The sequence below is a fragment of the Taurulus bubalis genome (genome assembly GCF_910589615.1).
Source record: "Taurulus bubalis genome assembly, chromosome: 8".
NCBI classification, from domain to species: Eukaryota; Metazoa; Chordata; class Actinopteri; order Perciformes; family Cottidae; genus Taurulus; species Taurulus bubalis.
The window spans coordinates 25,845,977-25,869,459 of record NC_136596.1 but is presented as its reverse complement, the minus strand read 5'-3'; the positions used below and the strand labels follow the sequence as shown (position 1 = coordinate 25,869,459).

The 23,483-nt window shown below is 41.8% G+C and overlaps 1 protein-coding gene across 1 annotated transcript in view; it reads left to right on the top strand.

The window, feature by feature from the left end:
- Positions 1-23,483, top strand: part of LOC306740769 (whirlin-like) — a gene marked incomplete at both ends in the record, with an annotated part of 83,906 nt that overhangs the window by 33,522 nt on the left and 26,901 nt on the right. Inside the window, 3 exons of the mRNA XM_079222997.1 lie at positions 4,755-4,931; positions 13,734-13,859; positions 22,519-22,787. Coding sequence (XP_079079123.1) covers positions 4,755-4,931; positions 13,734-13,859; positions 22,519-22,787 — 572 coding nt within the window. The remainder of the gene's footprint in view (positions 1-4,754; positions 4,932-13,733; positions 13,860-22,518; positions 22,788-23,483) is intronic.

Sequence of the window (23,483 nt, the reverse complement as noted above, 5' to 3'; positions counted from 1 at the left end):
GTCCAACTCGTGGTTCAGAACCTGCGACAAGGTTGCAACATTTTTACGTAACTGCGGGTTCTTAGTACCACTCTTATTTGCATAAATTCTCAGACCGTCTCGTCCTCTGTAAGTAGTCTAACAATAAGGTATTGTGAACAGGAAACCATTGTCTTCTGGACTCCATGTTCTTTTCTTTGGCTTATGAGGTGTATTAAGTCATTAACCATGCGTGGTGATAGCAGCATGCACATTTCCGCCGTCTTTTACCCCTAATTTCTACACAGCTGAAGTGTTTACAAGGTTTTTGCCCAAACTTTGAAAGGCCAACAGCAACATCTTTGTGTAAGGCAGTTGTGTACCTCTCCAGGAAGCCTTTTAGGTCCATTTTTGCAACTTCTCCTCCACATCTTCGGTTGAATAGGATTATTTTTGCCAGAGTTGCTTTGCAAAGTTCAGCATAGATTTATGGTGATGGCGTCTTTCCCAGATGCGAAACCTGCAGTCTTTTCAAGATGTTGGTGAAAACGCTGCACGCCTCTGTGAAAGGCAGAGTGGATGTCTTGTTAGAAGTGTCCCTCATTCAAGGTGGTCAGAGCTGTGTGTGAGACAATTTCACACCACTTTGTGGTATACAGTGTTTTGAAAGTCTGGGTTGACATTATCAGCCCACGGCCTTCTGCTTTTAGAGCTCTGCCTTCAAGGATGTCACTTATCTTTTGCAATGAGTGACCCAACTTAAGCGCAAGGCTTGCAGTGCGTTTCTTCATCCAACCCAGACACTTTGACAGCTTGGATAACAACATGAACATTTGCAGGTCTTACAGCATCCTCACAAGTGTGTATTGAAAATGATCTGCAGTGTGAGCAGAAGCCTTCCAACTTCTTCTGAGTTTGTCGAATTGTCATATTTGGTGGGATCCTGTCCGTGTTTATTGAAAAATGACTGGACCGGTTGAAGATTGCAGAAGTCACTGCAGAAATGTCTTCATCTTTCATCACAGTCAACAGCTTCCAAACACCTTGGGATATCTGTTGGCACAGCACCGATTTCGACATTGAAGTCAAATTCGCGCCGCGTCCGGTGTGAATACAGCATAAGGAGACCAAGTCATGTGTACAGTTCTGTTGACAAAATTATTGAGATTACATTAGTCAATGTCTTTACTGTAAAAACAAATTACAGATATATTTTTGATACTTTAGTAGGTTTAAAAAAAAATATTCAGAGACAAAGTCAAATGTATACAATTTTTTGTAAAAGAGAGAACAACTTCATGAGAACCTTTCCATTGGTATTCCTCCTAAACTGAAATTAATTCAAAGTAAACATTTTAAAAGGTTAACTAGAAAGTTTAGATCAAAACTCAAGTTCAAATTAGATATTTTTGATAACTCCAACAGGCAATGTAATTTTACTAAAGTGTTGCATTGTAAAGCATACAAAGTAAGGCTGTGTATCGTTTCAATTTATGATGATATACAGTGGTCCCTCGTTTATCGCGGGGGATTCGTTCTAAAAATAACCCGCAATAGACGAAATCCGTGAAGTAATCAGCTTTATTTTTTTACAATTATTATACATGTTTTAAGGCTGTAAAACCCATAACCACACACTTTTATACACTTTGCTCAGACAGGCATTAACATTTTCTCACATTTCTCTCTTATTTAAACACTCAAAGCAAAGGTTTCATAAAGTTTTTTAGCTTTTGTGCAGATGATGTTGGTGTCCAGCGGAATGTTCTTTTTCCTGCTGTCACTGATCCACAGAGCTAAAGCAGACTCCATCCTTACGATGGTCTTGTTGCGGACAGCTACAACCCTTTTTGCATCCCTGTTAAAACTTATTGTTGCTGTCGTCCTTATGTTATTTTCCTCTTTCTTTATGTAACGAACCAAAGATCAATTTATTCCCTAATGGCACCCTACAGCCGCGTAACTTCTACCTTCCTTTAGCATGTCCAGAAGTCCAACTTTTTCTCTTCGATGGTTAGCATCTTCCTCTGTCTTTTGGGTGCGACCGCAGGTGCCTTTTTCGTTTCAGTTCGTTTCATCGACATTATGTTTTTTTTCGGGTAGAGAACTTGCAAACATACAGCACTTCAGTCACACTGCTAACGATTGAACATTTATGTAAATCTGGCTAGCCAAATGCATTCTTTACTGTACAGGAGACACTGCACGGAGGAGAGATTGATTGACAATGGTGTACAGTCCCTTAGCTAATCAGGACGCAGAACACATGTGCGGTTCTCCCTTAGCCAATCAGGGCGCCGAACACAATGCGCATTCATACTGTACACTGTAAAAAAAGTATGCAAAATTACACAAAAATCCACGAAACAGCGAGGCTGCGAAAGGTGCTGTAATGTGCATCTTGATACCAGGGCTCTCAAGTGTCACGCATTGAGCGTGACTGTCACGCATTTCGATCTTAAGTCACGCCCTCCCGCCACACATCGTATTTCTCACGCTGAAAAAAAACTCTAGGCTATTTAATGTGCCGCAGCGCGCAAACATGACCTGGTCGCGCTGCCCTCACCATGGAGGAATCAAGCACGTCTCCCCTGAATCCCCTGCCAATCAATAAAAAGAGATGGGCGACACGAATAGCCAATCAGAAAAACTTATCTGTTGTATCTAGGTGAAATGTAATCCCAGTCGTGCCTCCGTCCGGGGGGAGAGAGAGAGATGTCACGCTTACCTGTCTTAAAAACTTGAGAGCCCTGTGATACATTCCATACAGTTCAACTCAACATGATCCAATTTGACATGATCCAATGCAATTTAAGTCAACTTACTTCATAGTATTTATATTAAATGTCATAACTATACCAATATGGCTTAATGTAGCCCATCGGCCATAGTTGTAATTTATTGATATTAACCTTTAATTTTGTTTGATGAAATATTGTTAGCGACATGGTGTCCCATATTGTGAAACCAATAAAATCATCATCCTGATTGAAACAGGTGAGCTTGATGGAGCTGACAACAAGGTGTGACTAACAGGTGTACAGGACGAGCTGATTAGGCGAGCGCAGCAGTAAGCAGGTGAAAGTGATGGGACTGACGAGGTGTGACCAACAGGTGTACTGAATGAACTGATTAAGTGAGTGGGAGACAGTGGCAAGAGAAACAGGACAACTGAACTGTGAAAAAAATACATAAAATAATGTTCCAAACACACAAGTTATTGTGAAACAAATATAAATATGTTCCAAGTTCAAATCATTTGTCCTGTAAAAAGGGGCCTCTACTGAGCCAAAAGCTTTACACAGGAGCTGTGTATCTACGGTATACTTCTCAATACAAACCACACAGTACGAACAGACTTGCATGCACAGACGGACACGTGACGCACAAACACATCACGGACAGACAGACGTGTCATGCCCACACTGACGAACAGAAAGGGATGGACTGACACCTCACGCACAGCATTTTTTGTTGAAAAAAATACATGTTTTGGTAGACTAATGCAATTAATATCTAGGTTTTTCCAATGTACCTAAAATATAGTTTGAACATGTATTTTTCATCAAAACGAGTGAGTTATCCTAATCGAACTATGATCTATGAAGGGGTGAATAACTCCATTCCACTAAATACTGATTGAATGAGTTAGTAATTGTTTTGCTGATGAGGTACAAACTATATTTTATAGGATTTTTTGGTTTCTGACAACTTTTGGATTATTAAATATGCACCGAGTTACATTGACCCGGGAACATCATTGCTGTACCTGAGAAACGAACATATCAGTTCAATCAGGAGAGACAGCGAGTGATTAGTAGTTAATGTTTATTATGCCAGATGATGCGTCCATGGTTACACAGAATTTATTTGGCGCTTGAACTCTACGAGGAGATTGAGATCGCGCTGTGTTTGCCCTGAGCGGCAGCAATCTGTAGATCCCGCTGAGGAGTCCAGACACTGGTGGTGGTGGCTGGAGGTTCTGCTGGAGATGCAGATGGGGTGCTGAATCTGAGAAGGCGGACGGTGCTGGGGAGGCGGCAGGTCGCATGTGACAGCAGCAGGACGCTAGAGGCGGGGATAGAGAACATTTAAAGGAGATGGCAACAGCTGATAGGAGAGCGAAGAGGGCGTGACTCGCCCCGCTGCTGAACAGCTGGTAGAGTCTGATGCTTCTGACGGGGACATCCGGTATGACATGCGTGCTGCTGGTGAGGGACAGTACGAAGTGAGAGGCCTATGAGCCTGGCGTGAGGGGATTGTCTTCCTGTCTGAACGATAGAGCTTCATGAGGGTTAAACAGAAATGAAGATAACTTAACAAGCTCAAGATGGCTGGCAGTTGTAAAGTACTGAAAAAAGATAACCATTCAAAATGTAAACGCACATTAATAGCAACAAAGTCCACCTTTTTCACCTTACGCAGCATAACTCAGTCTATACAGAGTCCATGGATTTGTACCTATATAGCATTTTTCAACTCTTCGAGTCGAGCCTGTCTTGGTCATGGACACTGATGTGGACTAGCGACGGCAGGGCTCAAACCAACAATCCTCTGATTGAAGTACGAACCTGCTATACCGCTGAGCCACAGTAGCCTTCTATATTATTGGATTAACCATGATCTTCAGCAATGTCATTGTGTAAATAATGTCACTGAACATAATCTGGGGTTTTGAATATTTCATCAATAGTTTTCTTTAGGGGCCTTAAAATGAGCAAATATTTGCTGTGTGGGGGTCATATGGTCTGCTCTATGTAACACTTCCTCAACATTACCCTCCTCTTGTGATGCAGGTACTGAAGGGATGCAAGAAGCTGGGCATTTCGGTGTGTTCCATGGGTCGGATCCCTGGAGGCTACATCACCAACCACGTATACAATTGGGTGGACCCTGAGGGCCGGAGCGTTTCACCGCCACCTGACAGCCAGGAAGCCAACCAGAGGCAAGGACATGGCATGGAGGAAAGGACGGTAAGAACAGTGTGAGTCAGGGAGTGAGTGAGTTTCAAGGGAAAAAAGGTCCTGTATAAAAGACAGCTGTAATAGATGGTAAATGGGCGTGCATTTGTATAGCTCCTTTCTTGTTTTTCAAAGCGCTTTACTCTACATGTAATCATTCACCCATTCACACACATCCATACACTGATGGTAGAGGCTGCCATGCAAGGTGCAACCTGCCCATCAGGAATATACTGATTAACATTCACAGCAATGTGGAACAATGTGGTGCACATGGACTGGAAGGATTGAACCACTGATAGTTTGATTGAACTCAGCAATTTATTGTCCAGGATGATAGTTTTCGTAATCATCCTCCCGTCATGTCTGACAGCAGTTAGTTGAGAAATAGAATATTGTTCTCGGAAGACAGTCATCATAACCTTTGTTATGACATTTTAGAGGAGAAACTCATTCTACAACAATTTTACCCATCACAGGACTGACTCTGTTTGAAATTCAATGCTTGGTAAAATAAGTCACCTTACGTGACAACACAAATGTAAATAATTCAACTAACTCCACTGTAAACCCAACCATGTGATAAGTAGACGGTCTGAGCAATTGAAGTAGTTTAAAGAGCAAGATACACAACACTCAAGGTGGTGTTAATATTTTGTCAACGTTTACCAACGTTATTTACAAAGTTTATTTAGAAAAGGTACTATGCATGTAACAAGTGGAAACGTTTTTTCCTGCCATATCCAAAACCAACCAAGTCATAATTTGAAGATTAGGGTTAATAACCAAAATCAGTGGTATTTGAGTTGAGAGTAAGAATTTGTTGTGTGATACAATGTGGCGGCAATACTGTGTGTATCAATCAAATATTTGCTAATAAGTTTATTGATGTAAATTATCATCAAGTACGTGTTTTTTTAAATATTTAAGACAAGTGTCTTTCCCTCGACTTAACCAAGTGCTTTGAGTACCTAAATATACAATTAATTACCATTCATGAATAATTCAAAACTGTTCATTTATGCTTTGCTCGTTGTGGTGGCGGGGCTCAGCTGCAGAGTGGTGTGTGTGGGTGGCTCAGAGTGCCTGGTAGAGGCCTAATTGGCCTCAGCTGATACTAATTGTGTTTTCCCTGACATAAGGGAGAGAGAGAGAGAGAGAGAGAGACAGACATCGGGGTGATGCAAGACTGTCTGTTAGAGCTGGAGTTAATAAAAACCATTATGAACCGTAATACCGGGAGTGCTGGTGTCATCGTGCAGAGGGGAAAAACACTCGCCCCCCCAAAAAAACAGGGTTAGAGTTTAACAGGGAGAAAAAAGGAAGAAACCTTAGGACGGCAACAAGAGGAGGGATCCCTCTCCCAGGATTGACAGAGTTGCAATATATTTCATGTCTACAAAATGAACAACATAACGCATTCAATGCATATGACAAGTAGTAGGCATGATGGCATGATGAAAGAGTGACGACGACTAATAATGGCAGCAGTGGATGCAGAATCAGATCTTTGCACATACAAGGAATTTGATTTGGTGAAAGGTGCATCACGATGAACAAAAAAAAAAAACACAGTACTCGGTGTTGGTTAACACTCACTAGGTTTACAGCTTGGGGAGGATCACACGGAAATCATCTTTTGGCAAGACTAAGAATCTGCAATTTGCGCATGCGTTACCTGTTAACGGCGTAATAAACATTTACCCGAAGGTACAGGCATTTCGCCATTAATTTGTCAGTTTGCTCCATTTACTTTTAAGAGTTTGTATCGGAGTACTTCAATTTGCTTTGTATCGTTGCATTTTGATGAGAAGTATTTTCTATCAGGTACATTATATCGGGTGAAAATTACCCGACGTTAGTGAGACTAACGTTAATGTTCTAAGGTTAAAAATGGCATCCATTCAAATAGTTATTGAATAAATATTCAATAAAGTGTAAGTTCATGAATCAAATTATCTATTACATCAGACACTGATGGCACAGCGCTGTGTATTACATCTTTTTTTCAACCCAAAAATGGTTTGCACTGGTTATGAGGTACTTGGCTGAAAACAATTTTCACTGAAAAAAGGTTGGAGATCCACTGGTGAGTGGATGGCCTTCAAAAGAAACGATCATTTTTAACTTGGCCCTTGTCGTCTTTTCTGCTGACCCGTTAGTATCACTGAAAAGACCTCCTTATTCTATTTTGAATCTATAACTAACTCTTTGGTTTTAAACTAAATGTTGGAAAAACCATTTACATCACACCAGCTGACAAAAGATTCAACCTCTGGTTTATAGGGCAGTGTCATCTGAGAACCTTTGGATGTTACAGGACACATGGCTCTGCCTAGTCAGCTGTATAAAATGGGGGATACAACTGTTCCCTGTGGAATAGTTACAATAGTGTCAGACAGTTTATCAAGCCTGACAAACTGGTCCAGACAAAAGGTAATCCATTAACAGGGCTCCAGACTAACTTTTTTTACTAGGAGCACAGTGGCCCCTAACTTAACATTTTAGGGGCGCACACTATAAATCGACTTGCAAAGCTTTCCTATCATTTTCACTGTATTACTGATAAATACTTTGACAATAAATGCATAAACTACAATCTTATAAACTTGTGCAATAGTTTTAATAACATACACCAGTTATACAGCTTAAAAATACAAAAATAATATTTATGCTCTGACAACAACAGAACAAGTTGTAGACATAACTTGTGCAATAACACTTCCTACAAAAGATCGCCCCTTGTTGGGGGATAAGGTGCCTGTGTTGGCCAGCCCTTGTAATTAGCTACTGGGAGTGGAGCTGCACTTTCATTGCACATTTTATGTTTCTGACTGGCGTTGTGTTTGATCAGCATGTCGTCTTTTAATTGTGTAGTGCCAGTCTTATCAACAAATTCCGTGTTCCCCGCATGTTGTAGGTATCGACAGCAGAATTTGCAGTTCATTGAATTAGTCTCCCTGAAACACCTCAGCCAGGTGAACTCGCGCAGCCACTCATCGCGAAAGCTGAATTTCCTGCCTTTTTTCGCCACGACCGTTTCCTCACAATCTAAGTCGGACTCAATCTCGGGATTTGTCTTCTCTAGATCGTTATGTTTAGGAAGAAAGTACAAACTGATAGTCCGCTTCACCATTGTTTACAGGAGACACCGCTATGTGGATTCGCGGGATTAACCTCCCCCCTCTCCCCCCAAGACCCACCTCTTTTCACACATTAGCCTATCACAGTGGTCATTCGCTCTCACACATTGGCCAGCCTTCTTCTTCTTCTGTTTTCGTCTCCTTTCGGGCTGAAGTGTAGAACAAGTTTGTCAGCAACAAAAATATTTAATAAAAAAAAAAAAGCTAATTTACTGGTCACGCGAGTAGATGAAACATTTAGTCGCACTGTGTCTAATTTTAGGCGCAAAATGCGACCATTTGGTCGCAGTCTGGAGCCCTGATTAAAAACTAGTGTATTGCACGCTTTTGTTTAAGTATTGTTATCAGAACATCATAACAGGCACTCTCGGAGCAACAGCAAGTTAACATGCAATACACTATATAGTATATGTAACGTGTTCCCGTTATCCCCGTGGTGTTTCCCCTCGCACAAAGACCAGCACACAAGTGTATGGGTTCTCCAATCATTTATTGAACGCCAAATGCCTGTGACAATGGTTATATCTAGCACAGTCTCACGACTGTGGCTCTGACCTTTCTCCCACATTCGTTCCTCCACCTGCTTATCAGGGAGAGACACAATTACATTCAGCTGAGGCCAATTAGGCCTCTTCCTGGCACTGTTCCCTAAGCCACTTCCCACACTCCGTCTGCAGCTGACCCTACCACGCCCCCACCACCACAGTATATAAATCAGTTTTCTTTTTTTTCTGAACAGGTACCAGAAGAAACATTTGTCTATTATTAGGCAGCAGCATAAACAGTCTATGTTCAGTAGTAAGGTTCCTTGTTAGAGAGGTAAAGTCTAGCACAAAAAAAAGTACACAGCTGGAATTTACTGTGCAGGGGACGTTATAGTCTGTAAAGCCTCTGGATTTCCTTTGGAGAATCTCAGTCAAAGGAAAAAAACAAAAACACTTTCAGTTACACAATGACAAAATTAACTTTTAACATCAACTTTTTTTTTATCCATTCCTCCGACTTAAGACACACAAGGTAATTTACGTTTTCAGATGATAAAGAACTTCTCTTCTTCTGAACAATATGACCAGCAAGAGAAAACAACCTTTCACAGGGTACAGATGTTGCAGGTGTGGCCAAGTACTTCTGTGCAATGGAGGCTAGACTGCTGTGTGAGCCTGCATGTTTGGACCACCACTCTGACGGAAAGGCCTCTGTACTGATGGTGGGCTCCGCTCTGTATCGACGCACACTGTTCTTAACTGAATCTTCCTCTTGTTCAGAATCAGACTCTGATGAAGCAACCAATAGGGCTAACTTCTTCTTTAAGTGACTCAGATGTTGTTGCTTCTGAAAGTGTGTGTGTGTGTGTGTGTGTGTGTGTGTGTGTGTGTGTGTGTGTGTGTGTGTGTGTGTGTGTGTGTGTGTGTGTGTGTGTGTGTGTCAGTTATTGGATGCCTAGTGTAGCGTCCGGAAGAACTTAGTCAAACAACTTCTCTCATTCTCTGAATTTATTTTCCTTGATCAAAAGTAAAGTAACAAGTGCTGCAATCGCGATAGCAGGGGGGAGTCGTCCAGTCAACACGCAGGTTGACCGTCCCAAAACACCCCGAACAGCCGGAAGTTCGGCTCTTTAATACACTGTTTTCCGTCATGAACATTTAATTGGCTTTAACATGTCTAAGAGGAGGAGAATCGTGTCCTCGTCTTTTCTCACAAGGCTGGAACGTGCAACGACCAGTCTGCTTAAAGTATTGCATTCACTTACAAAATATACAGTACAAAAAATATCCCTCAGGGCTCCATTAGCGTGTCCATTTCAGCTGTGTAGTTGCCATGGCGATCTTGGTGTTGTGTGTGGCAAGGACTCAGTGGCTGTTCATTTTCAATTTGTTGTTGCTCTAATTCAGCAGCACTGTGTTTGAAGTGGCCCACAACTTTTCTGCATTTGGCCAGGACATTGTCCAACGCACTGTTCTGCAGAGACACCGTGACAGCGCTGGAGAGTGTGCACGCAGGGACATGTTCGAACGGCAGATGTCTCGCAGCAGCATCATCATATTTATTGCACTATCCGTGCTAAGTGTGCTGACTTTAATGGAAACATTCCACTGCTCTGCAACATGAATAAAATGTTCTGCGCACGTTTCTTCAAAATGTCTTTGTTTTCATGACCAAGCATGTGAAGCAGCACCCACAGTTCATCAATATAATGAACTGTAACTCTGAGATAACTGTGGTTATGTCCAGTAGTCTCCAGTGAGCAACAGTTGCTGCACGTTGTAACGCCGCCACTTTTGTATTCCGCTCCGTTTCATACAACTCGTGTATTTCTCACGATGGTGTGTCTTGAGGGAGGCTCATACGCGCAGTCATTCGTTGGATTCTAAGAACGCTCCTCAGACCGACGTCTTCCACTACAGCAATCGGCCTGCAGTCGGTTGCTATCCACTTGGCTAAGGCCCTTGTTAATTTTTCTTGCGTTGGTTTGTCGACAGTTCTCGCACATGGCGCAGCCAAAGTAGTCTGCCGAAGTTTCGCGCCACTGGTTGTTTGGGTAGCTGGTTGGCTGACATTGATGCTGTGTAACGCCTTAAGTGGTACTTCAGGCTCGTAGTACTCCGGTGATGCGATAATTCCAGTTTGCAGTGGTTACAAATAGCTTTGCTTTTATCCACTACGCCGTCTGGTAGAGATTTTAAATGAAAATGTCCGTTTAAGAGTGCAGTACGTGTCTCCATTTTCTCACTTGATGTGTGTAGTAGTGTTAAGCCCCTCCCAATGCTCAAACAAAAAAAACATGCTGTTAACGCATGATAAAATCATTGTCGGCGTTAATGGATTGCTACGTTAACCCTTTGGAGTCGGGGGTCATTTGATTTTACATTTCTTAAATTCACCTTAGCATATGATAGATACCCATGTGTTTTACATTAAAAAAATTGCAGAACAATGTCGGCGCTCTATATAATGAGGCACCATTGTCCTAAGGCACAAGTGAACTCGATTTTGTGTGGACGAACGGTTTTGGTGCTATAGATTGTTTTACCAAAGGTCTTAGGTTCACAAAAGCAGTGGAATATATGAATACAATGGTAATTCATGTAAATGTCTAAAACCACTTTTTTATATGATGGGGATGGATGTGCTGGAGTGGCTGGCGGTGGTGATAATAATAAATAAGAAACATAGTAGGATATTTTTAACTTATATATTTATTTTTGTTAAACTAACTCAAATTATCAAATTGACTAAATGAATAACAGGCAACTTTCCGTTTCCTCTCCTGACCAGGCACAACAATAGGTAAAGGAATGTTGAGAGCCTTCTCTGACGCACCTTGAAATATCTCCTGAACTTCTCCTCAGACCTCAATGCTTGTATTGTGATAATTACACCATCAATTAGCTGGTAGGCTGTGGAGTGGTCCAGGCTTTCTTCTTGCTGCAAGAGCAGTGACTTCATATGCTGGGGTGGAGATTTCTATGCAGAGGATGAATGCCAAGTTAATTGCATTTTTGTAATTTTTTTCTAGCTGTGAATTCTCGTGACATTTATAAACATTCAACATACTTTCAAAATTGTCTAAACGGCATTTATACAATAACACAAAGAAGAGGTCTGCCTGTATATCTCTCCCTCTCTCTCTTCATTAAACATGACAAACGTCAGTAAACAGCTGGACAAGGCTTTGAAATCACGGATTTCGTGAGTTTTTGTTTTTATTTTTTTAGGAAACGTCGGACCAGTTGCGACGTAATGTTTTCAGTGGCGCTAATGTTATGGTTAATTTATCACCAAACACCATCGAGGGATTTCACAAACACCGTCATTACCTGTTTGTCGGAGGAGGAGGAGGACGAGGAGGACAACATTCTCACAAGAACTCCAATAAATGCCCCGTCAGATATCAAAACACATTTGGGGGGAATTGATGACCGAGAGTAATTTGTATTTTTAAATACTGATGAATGAAGAAAAAAATTGGGATCCAGCAGAAGGGGCACTTTTCTCATCCAGGGCAAAAGGGCAGGTGCATGAGCACCACTAGGGGTCTATCTGTGCACGTGACTGTCTTTCTTCGCTTTACATTCCTGAAAAATCTACGAGTCCGTCCTTTTCAGATCCTTATCATATAAATATATTTTTCCCTCTTTCCACAGTGTATCATACACCTTTTCCACATGACAAAATACAGCTACCACCACCTCCTTATTCACTTGTGCCTTCCTCACCTCTGCTTCTGACATGCTATTGGATCCAATGTTCCCCTTCTTTTTCTAAATCCACTTTGATATTTTGACCTAAGATTCCTAGTTTCTGTTGTTCAGTTTTACATATAGTGTGTTTCTTTCGTTTTGCTTTTGTAAACTACTGTACAGTTTGGAGACTAACTTTGAGGGGGTTTGAGCATGAAAATTTGTCTTCAAAGTGGGGTGTGACACAAAGTTTGACAACCAGTGGTTTAATCCATTTGATACTGTACAGAAAGTGGATTTATTTAAGTATGTGATTTGTGAATTTGAAAAGCAATGACCAGTGAACTCGTCACTTTCTGGACATTACCTCGCCACAACTGAACAATTCAGAAGAGCAGATGATAATTCAGAGAATGATTTATGTTGTTGTGAAAACAACTCCTTCAAACATCTGTATTTATTAAAATTTCTTAAAACTAAATTTTACAAGATTACACATAACGTTATTGACATTACCCAATACTCATTTTCACTGAACAGAGCAGACATGTGAGCTATGGGGGGACAGGGGATCGAGCCGACGACCACTCATCCCCCTGAGCTGCAGCTGCCCCAAAATTCTATTCTCTTTGTTTCAATTTAAACACGGACTGGTTGTTTGATGACTTGCAGATGTCAAGTTTATACATCTCTAGTGTAACTTTAGTACTTCCACTTTAAGATTTTCTTTTTTCTTGTGTTATCAGAGATCTGCGACTAAAAAACCATGAATGCAGATGTCATGCTCATATATTTTACTACTCTTTGGCGGATTACGATCGTGAGTAAAACTTCCCACTGTGATTATTTGTTGAATTGTGTAATCAATCCTCGGTTCACATGCGTGCCGAACTGTGAGGAGCAATCTGTATGGATCACAGAACAGTGGTCTGTTACACCACTAGTTACCTGTATCATGTTATCACACATTAATACAGCAAGAAAATTACAAAAAAGAAGAGTTTGTAGTTGATACAAACATTATTTACGGACATTATTTACAAAGGATTCTGGAATGTCTCCGGTGGTTCAGGTTTGCCAGCCAGCTGACAGTCCCCTTATTAAAGTTGTGAACTTGTTGCAGGCTGATCTAATACATAGCATGAAATGTGCTGGTGCATCCAATCACCACTCCTCAGAGTGCAACGATTCATACTACTTAAAAACCATGCTCTTAAAAGCTATTGCCGTTTTGACATGCATACTATTCTTAGTAAACTAAGCAACAGTGCGTGTGATACCTTAAGTGCAAAGCACAGAAATAGAGATAGCAAATTGCATTGATTGTTACTGACGCATCCCACTGTATCTTGACTTGAGTTTACACGAACACACCCAAATATGACCCCTGTGGATGCCTAATAGCTTGTTCCATGTTGTACTAATTCTACACTTAACAGTTAGGTTTACAGAGAACACTGAGGGATCTAAATGTCATATCTTCCCTGCAGGCAAACCTAAATATGGACGGTGGTCGCTCTCTGGGCCTAATGATCAGAGGTGGTGCTGAGTATGGACTGGGGATCTACATCACTGGAGTGGACCCTGGATCTGCTGCAGATGCTGGTGCACTAAAGGTACCAAAACTCAACGTGTTTTAATAGCATTGCTATTTGTTACGCCCCGTGGTGGCTCGGAGTGGGACGCAATATAAAAACAGCAGATTTAGACAAGTGAGGGTATGGTCACACCACAAAACACACAAAAACGCAACACAGGGAACAACAAGGACTGTCAGTGGCACCAAAGAAAAGAACAAAAAAAACATTCCCCTCCTCCTCCCCCCCATTTACAGGTGCTTTGCACCGAAAAGTACAGGGGATGGTGCTCACTCTAGCCTAGGGTATTAACAACAGGTAAACCTATGTGTATGCAATATGTAAACCCCAGGGTATCTTACCTGTCCTCATTGACCCTATGCGCACAACAAAAGGAATTGACAAAGACAACAACAAAACGAAAGTAGGCTGCTAACAAGAAATATAGTTTAAACAAAGGTGGTGTAACTAAAGACAAACCGTCAGTCAGTCAGTCAGTCAGTCAGTCAGTCAGTCAGTCAGTCCTCAACACAACCACAGAGACCTGAGGCAGAGAGAGACTTAACAGAGTACTATTAAAAGGGGGACTGGTTGATTGGAGATCTGGAACAGGTGGGGTGATTGGATGATTGGAACCAGGTGTGTACATCTCTGAAGTATGAGAAAGACAACAGGAGGGGAAGACAAAGCAACAACAAAACAAAACACAATACATGTACGCATACTAGACATATAGGACACTAGTGATGTGTCCTTTCGTGTCGAGGCTTCGATGGACGTGTCGAGTAATCCAGGTAGATTTTGGTGAAGCGCGTATCGAGGCTTGTGTCGATGACGTTCGAAGCCTCGCGAGCCGGCCGTACCACGTGACTGATTCAGAAAATGGTTCGTGGGTTTGCCGTGCGATTTTGAAATATAAGGGGCAGCGAAACTCAATGGATTCCCCCCTCCTCTCTGTACCCAGCTTCATGTGTGCCTGTGAAAGGGTATTTTATAAAGCAGGCGAAATAGTCTCAAAAAGCCCAGCACTGTGGAAAAGTTCTTATTTTTACTTAAAAAATTGGACACATCAACATGGACTAACGGAGCCGAGGATCGAAACACCGATCCTCTGACTGAAAGTCGGATATATCTAACCACTGACCCACAGTCACATCACAACCCTCTCCCAATTTGTTTCGACTTTTGATTTTGACCCCGCCATTATATCATAAAGATAGACACAATATGTATTGGCGTCACAAACATCATTTATTAAATTTAAAGCTTCACACACCAAAGCCATGGTGTCGTTATGATCACTCTGCTTGTTTTACATGTATTGTCCACTTGGTGGTGCAGTAGAGCAAATGAAGCTCCGTGAAGCTTCGGCCCATTAGCGAACCAATTGGATGGAAAGCTTCAATGCTTCAGGAAGCTTCATCTCGCCATCACTATAGGACACTGTCCGTAACACGAATACACCACAAAACCTTCCCCATGTCCAATCTAATGAGTGAATCCTTCTTCTTTGATATAGTTTACCTGAGGTTATCTATAAAAATAAACTATTCTAGGTAGGGCTGCAACTAACGATTATTTTAATAATCGGTTCATTATTTTTTCGATGAATCGGATGAAAAAAACATACCCTGCTTTATCAATATGTATGAAACACTGGGACAGTGGAAAGCTGTACTGCTCCTCTCACGTCTGTTTTGACCTGCACCTTCCTTAAACTCTTTCATTCACATCATCCGATCAATATCTGGGCCTCTTATGACCACGACGTCACGTTGTTAGCTAAGCCCAACTAGCTATGTGATTTGATTCATTCTACTTTGAGTAAAAACAAAAAAACAAAACCTGCAGCCAGATCCGCCGGCACACTGCATGAACTGAACCAGACCGGGGAGTTACGGCATGTTTCATCACGTTACGGTGTTTTACAAGCAAGACACAAGCAAGATATAAATAAACATACAGGTAAAAACAAAGACAGCAAAGCTTTACAAGGAGGTAAGCCTAAAACTACTATGTACATACAAGTCGGTGGGAAAAAAAAACAGGTGTATGTCTTCATATACTGTAAACATCAAAGAAATGGCTCTCGTGGCTGGTTTGAGATGCTGAAACGAGTTGTTTCCAGGGTTTGATTTCTGCATTGATGTCTCCTGGCTCTGGAGGTTTATATGTCCTGGATGAAGGGCAGGATGGCACCAATGATCTCTGCAGACTGCACTGTCCATTGTAGTCTGTTCCTTTCCTGTATGGAAAAGCAGAGAACATACTAGATAAGTGCAGTATAGAACTAGATCAGCAGCAGCTGAGGCAGGTTGAACTTCCAAAGCTGGTACCTCTGATGGCCTTTTTGATGATGGAGTCGATGTCACATTAGGTGATTATGGATCTCAGAAACCTGAAGACTTGAACAGCAAACACAGTTGTGCAGTATGGTGTTAGGGGATCCTCCTGCAGTCCAGTCGTGTCCAAATTTCTCCTCCACCTAAAATCTCACTAGTTGTGTGAAAAACATTGAATTGTCGAATGTTCCTCCCTTGTGAATGCAATCAGAGAGAGATAGCTGACAACTTGAGTTCAGCAGAGGCTGCCATCCGCAGTGCCATCTTAGTGACAAAAGACACTACTAAGCACATTTAGATTTTGTCTCTTTCTGCCTCCCATGAATCCAGCCATCAACTTCTGAATGCTGACAAAAATAAAATCGGTCTAGCAGTCGCATTCACAGCCAGTGTTGTCAGAAGCAAATTCATGAAGTTCAACTATTAATTCCCGACAGACTGAGAACAAAAATAAAAACTCTAGACATGAGGTGCTGTGAATCTACAGACTAAACATAGTGTGTTTTGAGGACAACTGCCAAGGATGAAAATATATTTAATTGATCTTTTTCTGAACTTCAGTATCTCACGCTCTTACCAGCTGGCGAGGTGGAAGAGCTGTAAAAATCCTGAAAGACGGATGTTCTCTGTGAAATCAAGTTGTATATTCTTTTTTCTACGAGGGAAATACCCACCACACTCATCATACTAATTGATTTTCCACTTCAAGACAAATCTTAAACCATACCCATGTTGCTGAATGCTGCAAACCATCATCTACTTTTCAAACAGTGTTTTACACTTTGATGTCGTTTTCCTTCTTTTAAGTAACCATTTGCTTTTGGATGAACTGAGATTCGTCCCAATGACAATCATGCCTGCTATCTTTGAATTCATTACTACTGTAATGTGACTGTAATCTGTCAATGTGATCGATTACCTACTAATACATGGAAATTAAATCTAAATAAAAATTTAAAAAACTATCAAGAACTAGTAAGAACAAGAAAAAATAACAAACTCTGGGGTGGCCCTTAAAATCTTTGTCCTAGATTTAATGAGTAACGAGAAGATTTCTGGCAATGTGCTAACATTTGATGTCTGATTCTGATTAATCTAGTAACATTCTTGCCACCTGCTTTCTATTAGACTGATTACGCTGTTATTATTGCTAACATCTGCTACCTGCCTTACAGCTCCATTCAGCCATCTGAATTCCTTGGCATGACAAGTCTACACAAATGCTTTATTAGCCATGCTAAATCTCTGCTGTGTGCTTTCAGGTCAGCGTTCTGCCTCAACAAGCAGGCCACTCTCACTTTGTGCAATTTTTTTCAACCTGCCTGAGGGAAGAGGAACAGCAGTCAGTGTTTCCTATCTGTAAACAATATGACTGAAACCTCAATATGGCTTTCATGATAACATCACAGTGTGTCCTACTTGTAGATGAAAATAAAACATCAAATTTATGGTTTCATTTCTTACCAAACCCATTGGGAAAAAATAGCCTTACATAGAGAGAAAGAAGATCAAGATATGCGCTTTTGACACGCTATGAAATAAATTGTGAAAGCAGGAACAATGGAGAGAAGGTAAAAGGCACATATCAGGGAAAGGGCTTGAGACACAGAAAGGGCTTGTGGCCTTTTCTGTCTGAAACCCCACCCTTTTGATTTTCAGTCAAAAAGGCTTCAGTCCATGATGTGCAGTTTTGAATTCCACCAAAAGTCTCGCTACTCTCCGGAGAACTTAGTTCCAACCTGAATCTGACCAACAATCCAGAGAGTGCTTCATTCATAAGAATCTCAATAATTGACTTTATACTTATCAATCATCTAATATTAAGATTTAAAGTTAACAAGTTGGCTTATAAACTTCTCCCGTGTGCTTGGGTATGTCAGACTCATTGTTGTTGTAGCTAACCAGCAATAATTCAGGCCACCACATGGGAAGCTTTTATTCACGTGTCCCGTCCCACACACGGGGGACGTTTGCCTCCAGGCCTTTCTGCAGGAAATCTCCTTAAACAACACACCCACTTGGTTAGGTTTAGCAAAATATCATGGTTTGCAATAAAATAAATCCTTTTTGGCAAAGTCCTGAAGGCAAACTTCTCCCATGTGCGTGGAGGTTGGTTAGACAACACGGTAAATGTGAGCCATTGTTCATTTAAATACACAAGTTTAATACTACTTAGATTATTAGGAGTAATATCAAGTCGTGCCCTAATGCCGTGTTCACACCGGACGCGGCGCGAATTTGCGGCGCGACCAGATTACATGTAAAGTCAATCCACAGACGCGCTGCTATGCGACTTGGCGATTTATTCGCGCCGCGGCGAGATAGACGCGTTTGAGGCGGCGAGAACAGAACGTTTAACCTGGGGCGAACAAAGCGAAGGACGCGGCGGGAATTCGCGTGAGTTGAATTCTCCCAACTCTGGCGGCGAAATCGCGTGACGCAAAGTTGCGGCAGCCAATCAGCGTTAAGAAACTCCGCCCGTCACCACCGCCGTCTCCCCGTTTCTGAATGAAACTGCTGCTGCTCCGCCTGAACCAGCTCTGTTAGCTCTGTTAGTTCCTGGAGGAGTCGGTGAAATTCACCGAGCTGTGTGCGGCTACGGATGTTTGTTATGAACCCAAATACGAGGGCGTTTCATGTTCCGACATGTTTGGGACTTCCACAACAAATATAAAACAGAACTAGTGGTTAATTATTACATGGTCGATAGCGGAAATGAAAGCTTCGTCGCTTGTCTCTCACAGAGGCAAGCAACAGAGCTAAGCCACGCCCCCTTTGCGCCGCGATTTTTCGCGTTTGGTGTGAACACCCTCGGTTCACTTGCGCGAGTAAACTTCCGCGGTGGACGCGGCGCGAATTTTCGAGCCGCGTCCGGTGTAAGGAGTACACTATGGAGTTTCTATGATGGAAGTTAGGTGAGTTGGACTAACTTTGATTCCATGGACATTTTCAAAGATTACATATTAATTTTCAACTATAGTCCTGATACTGCTCTTCTCCAGTTTACTATAATACCAATCGTTTCTGAAACTAAAATCTGTAACTTTCTGAAACAGAGAATCTTTCAAACTCTATGCACTGATGTTCCAGATTTGTGGAGGTGTGAAAGTAGGTTGTGTTTTAAATTCGCGTTAGCGTTATAATTAGCATTATAAATACGATATAACTCTCCATATTTTCTTGTGTTTTACATTATAGAACGCTTTGTCAAATGACATTTACTTGTCAATATTTATAGTTTTGCTGTAATCAAAGCAGAAGTATACACAGTTTGAAATCGTGATATATTCCTGAACTCAGCATTGCTGGGAGACTAACATCTATCATTTTATCCGTATATGAATAGGCTCAGCTGAATATTATTTCAATATTGTTTAACACCTTTAGGAAACTGACCTCCCCATATGGGGGAAATGTACCCTTGGACATGTCTTTGGACATAGATTGGACAAATATATATTAAACAAATGTAGTGATGCCATATACTATATTAAACAGCAAAGCATGGGCTACAAGACTAAGTAATCCATTTCTACATGCTTCAAATGCACAACTCGACAACCAAAGCTAAAAAAATATATAGATGAAAATGTCAAACTGTCCAGAAATGACAACATGTATGCCACGTTTGCAGCTCCCACATTCGCTAGCATTATGCACAGCGAACGCCGGTGTGACTCTCACAACCTATGAATTCAGACGCTACCTTCTAATCTCTTCTCAGACAAAGGATCAGCAAAATAATTTCAAGTCTTCGACAGACTTTTTTCTTGTAGCATTCCCTTCTTGCTGATTTTATTTAAGAGAGCAGCTTCTTGTCTCTCCTCTTCTATCCTACATTCTCTTCTCTTTCTCGTTGAAGACGGCGAGTTAATGTAGCTGCTTCTTTGTCTGCAACTTTCAACTTGTCCTCAGCTTCAAGTCTTTGCAGTTTCTCTTGGTGGCACTCTTGCTCAGCCTAATCTTCAATACAACTTTGGTGGCTACATACTCGGCAGAGGCTTCTTGTCTTCTGAGGATGCATTGATTAGAGCGAATGAAAATAGCATTAGATCACTTAGAGTTCGGAGATGAAACACTGGAAATCGTACATTTGAATACAGAGCTTGCATCCAGCCAAATCAGGTCTTCCTTTTGTTCAACAACAATCTTGGTGACTGATTGTCTAGCTTGCGGCGCATATTGTGAGCTAGGGTGTCAATCCTTTGATATTCTTCATGTGGCGGGTGTGGTTGGTTTAAATTTTACGAGCACATTAACCAATCTTAATAATAGTAGCACAACAACCCCAACTTAGGAATTTCACCTTAAGAGTATGTTTTTGCTTGCAGATTAAAAGAGGAGACACCCCGATCACACAAATGCACACCACACAGAACACAAAAGGGAGGCACCCACACCAGAAGGCACCAAGCCCATCACCTTAGGCCAAGCAGCTCCTACAAAGACAGGGAACACAATTAACCAGGCTCCACAGCACGGAAAGAAAAATAAAAAACAACCAAAAGAAATCAGGTTAGCTGACCAGCGGCGGGGACTATCAGCTACCCAATTACTATAACCAAAAATGCCACGTGGACCTAAACAGCCCCTGTCAAAAAACGCACTCAATAAAATGGCTCAAGCTACAGAGAGGTTTTCTTTATTAAAACAGTGTGACCCTGACATGAAACGGCACAAAGAAGGGGCGCAGCGCTGTCAAGAGCAACAAAGCCCGGTGGTTGGGCAGCCCGGTGGTTGAGCAGCGTCAGGTAGGGACAAGCAGCGCACGGTATAGAAAACACGGTAGGCAAAACAGCAGTGTTCTTAAACGTCCTGTTTTGCAGCCACTTTCTGGCAAACTTCCACGCCAACCCGTCAAAAGTCCCTGATCAGGCAACGTTTGTCCGCTCCAGAAGGGGGAAGGTGGGTATGTAGCGCTGCCTCCGGCAGCTATGTAAACAAAACGCGGTTACGAACCTGACACCCTAATATAACAAAATCGGAGTAATCGAGACCTACCGATCCTTAGGTGAGTCACCTGTGCAGGATGAGGGTGAGCCCCATAGACAATTTGAAAAATCACAGAGACACTATAATACCAGAAGACCATGACTGACAAAAACAACACGGCAGCACTCTTGCATACCTGCGATGGAAGTCGGGCAGACCGGAAGCGGGACACGAGTTTGACGTCAGTGGGGAACGAAGGGAATCCCCACCGCATTTATATGATGCCACCCACAAAGATTGGCTTGTAATTAAGGGATGACACCAGGGCCCAGAGAGTGATCAAGCTCCCTTGTGCTACATTCATAAACATTATTCCATTAAAATTCCCTTTGAAAAGTGCCGATGTTTTTTTGTAGGAGAATTTTTAGTTAAAGCTTTCCATCGTTCGTAAATACTGTTAAAGCAAAGTAGTAACTCTTGTTTTTTCTTTCTTAAATTCTTTTCCTTTTTCTGTTAATGTGTGGGCTCTTTGACTTTGTCGAGGCTCTTCAGACTGCACTGCTTGTTGTACAGGCATATTCATTCCATTTTCTTGATTATATACACACTTCATGATTATTGGATGCCTGGTGTAGCCTCCTGAAGCCAAACAACTTCTCTCGTTCTCGGAATTTATTTTCCTTTATCACAAACAAAGTAATAAGTGCTGCAATCGCGATAGTGAGAGAAGTTCGGCTCTTTAATACACAGTTTTCCGTCATGAACATCTAATTGGCTCTAACCTTTCTAAGGAGGAGAATCATGTCCTCATCTTTTCTCTGAAGACTGGGACGTGCAACGACCAGTCTGCTTCCCTAATGTCAATATACTGATAAGCCGGTGTTAGAAATAAAGTATCCTTTATTAATCCCCTTGGGGAAATTCTTCTCTGCAATTGACCCATCCCTGGATAGGGGGCAGTGGGCAGGAATAGTTAGGGGTTGGGTGTCTTGCTCAGGGCCACTTCGACATGTGAGCTATGGGGGTGACTGGGGATCGAACCGGCTACCTCGTGGTTGCAGGACAACCACTCATCCCCCTGAGCTACAGCCGCCCCTGTACCCGCCCTTTGTTGTAGTGCAAAGCCTGGAACCTTGAGGAACAGACCATCGGACGTTTCTCACGGACACTTCTCACAGATAATATTTGCTAAACTGACCTCGCACAACCTGAACTTTCATAGACATAAGAATAATGAAATGAAGAATATTTACAGAATATAACGATTTATATTATCAACTTGCATGATTGAAACAACAAAAATTTTTAACTTGCACACTCACAAAAAAACATTACATATGCAACCTTTTTGGTCATAGTCTGGAGCCCTGTCAGGGAAGATGAGCATGCCCCGATTCTCTTCAAATAAACTGGTCTGTGTGCAGGTGGGTGACCAGATCATGGAAGTCAACAGTCAGAGCTTTCTCACCATCTCCCATGATGAGGCAGTTCAAATCCTCAAAACAGGACGCCACCTGCTGATAAAGGTGAGGGATGTTGGTCGTCTGCCTCTTGCACGCACAGTGATGGATGAGACTAAATGGATCTGCAGTCATGCCACAGCTGAAACCAATGCTACAGCTATCCCAAGTTCTGTCATCAAGCCCACTGTTGGTATCCAAAGTTGCGTCAGTGCCAGTACCTGCAGCTCAAGGTGAGTACATTATATTGATTTAGACCATTTGCTATGTAAAAACACTAACTGTCAGTTGCATTGGAGCATAAACATTGTTGTAATTGATAACTGATCTGTGCTTCTGTTTCCTTGTGTGGTTTACAGATCTGGGAACATTTTTAAGTATTAAGTACGGTTGGATAGGGGTTGTTCCATGTATGAACAGACTACACTTTAAATCCTCAATCTAAACTGAGCCTAATGAATTATCAGTGTCACTGAACAAATTAGTAGCTTTTTGCATGAGAGCGTTAACCTTACTGGTGACTAGTAGGCTAGTTTTGTACTGAACAAAACAAATCTTGAACCAGCAAGAATTGAACTAAAGCATAAAATCAAAATTAATCAGATGTGTGATCTCTGGTTTAAAGTGTGTTGGTATGCCCACTAGTTTGTGCGATTGTGGCTCAGTGGTGAACAGGGTCATCTTTCAATCAGAGGGTTGGTGGTCGGCGGTTCGATCCCCGGATTTGGTAGCCTGTGCCGATGTGTCCTTTGGCGAAACACTTAACCCCAAATTGCCTACGGTGTGTGAGTGTTGTATGAATGTTAGCTACTTCCCAATAGTGGCATCTTAACCACTGCCATCAGTATATGAATTTGTGAAATTATGTAATGTAGTGTTAAAGTGCTTTGAGTGGTCGGAAGACTAAAAAATTGTCTTCCATACCAGCA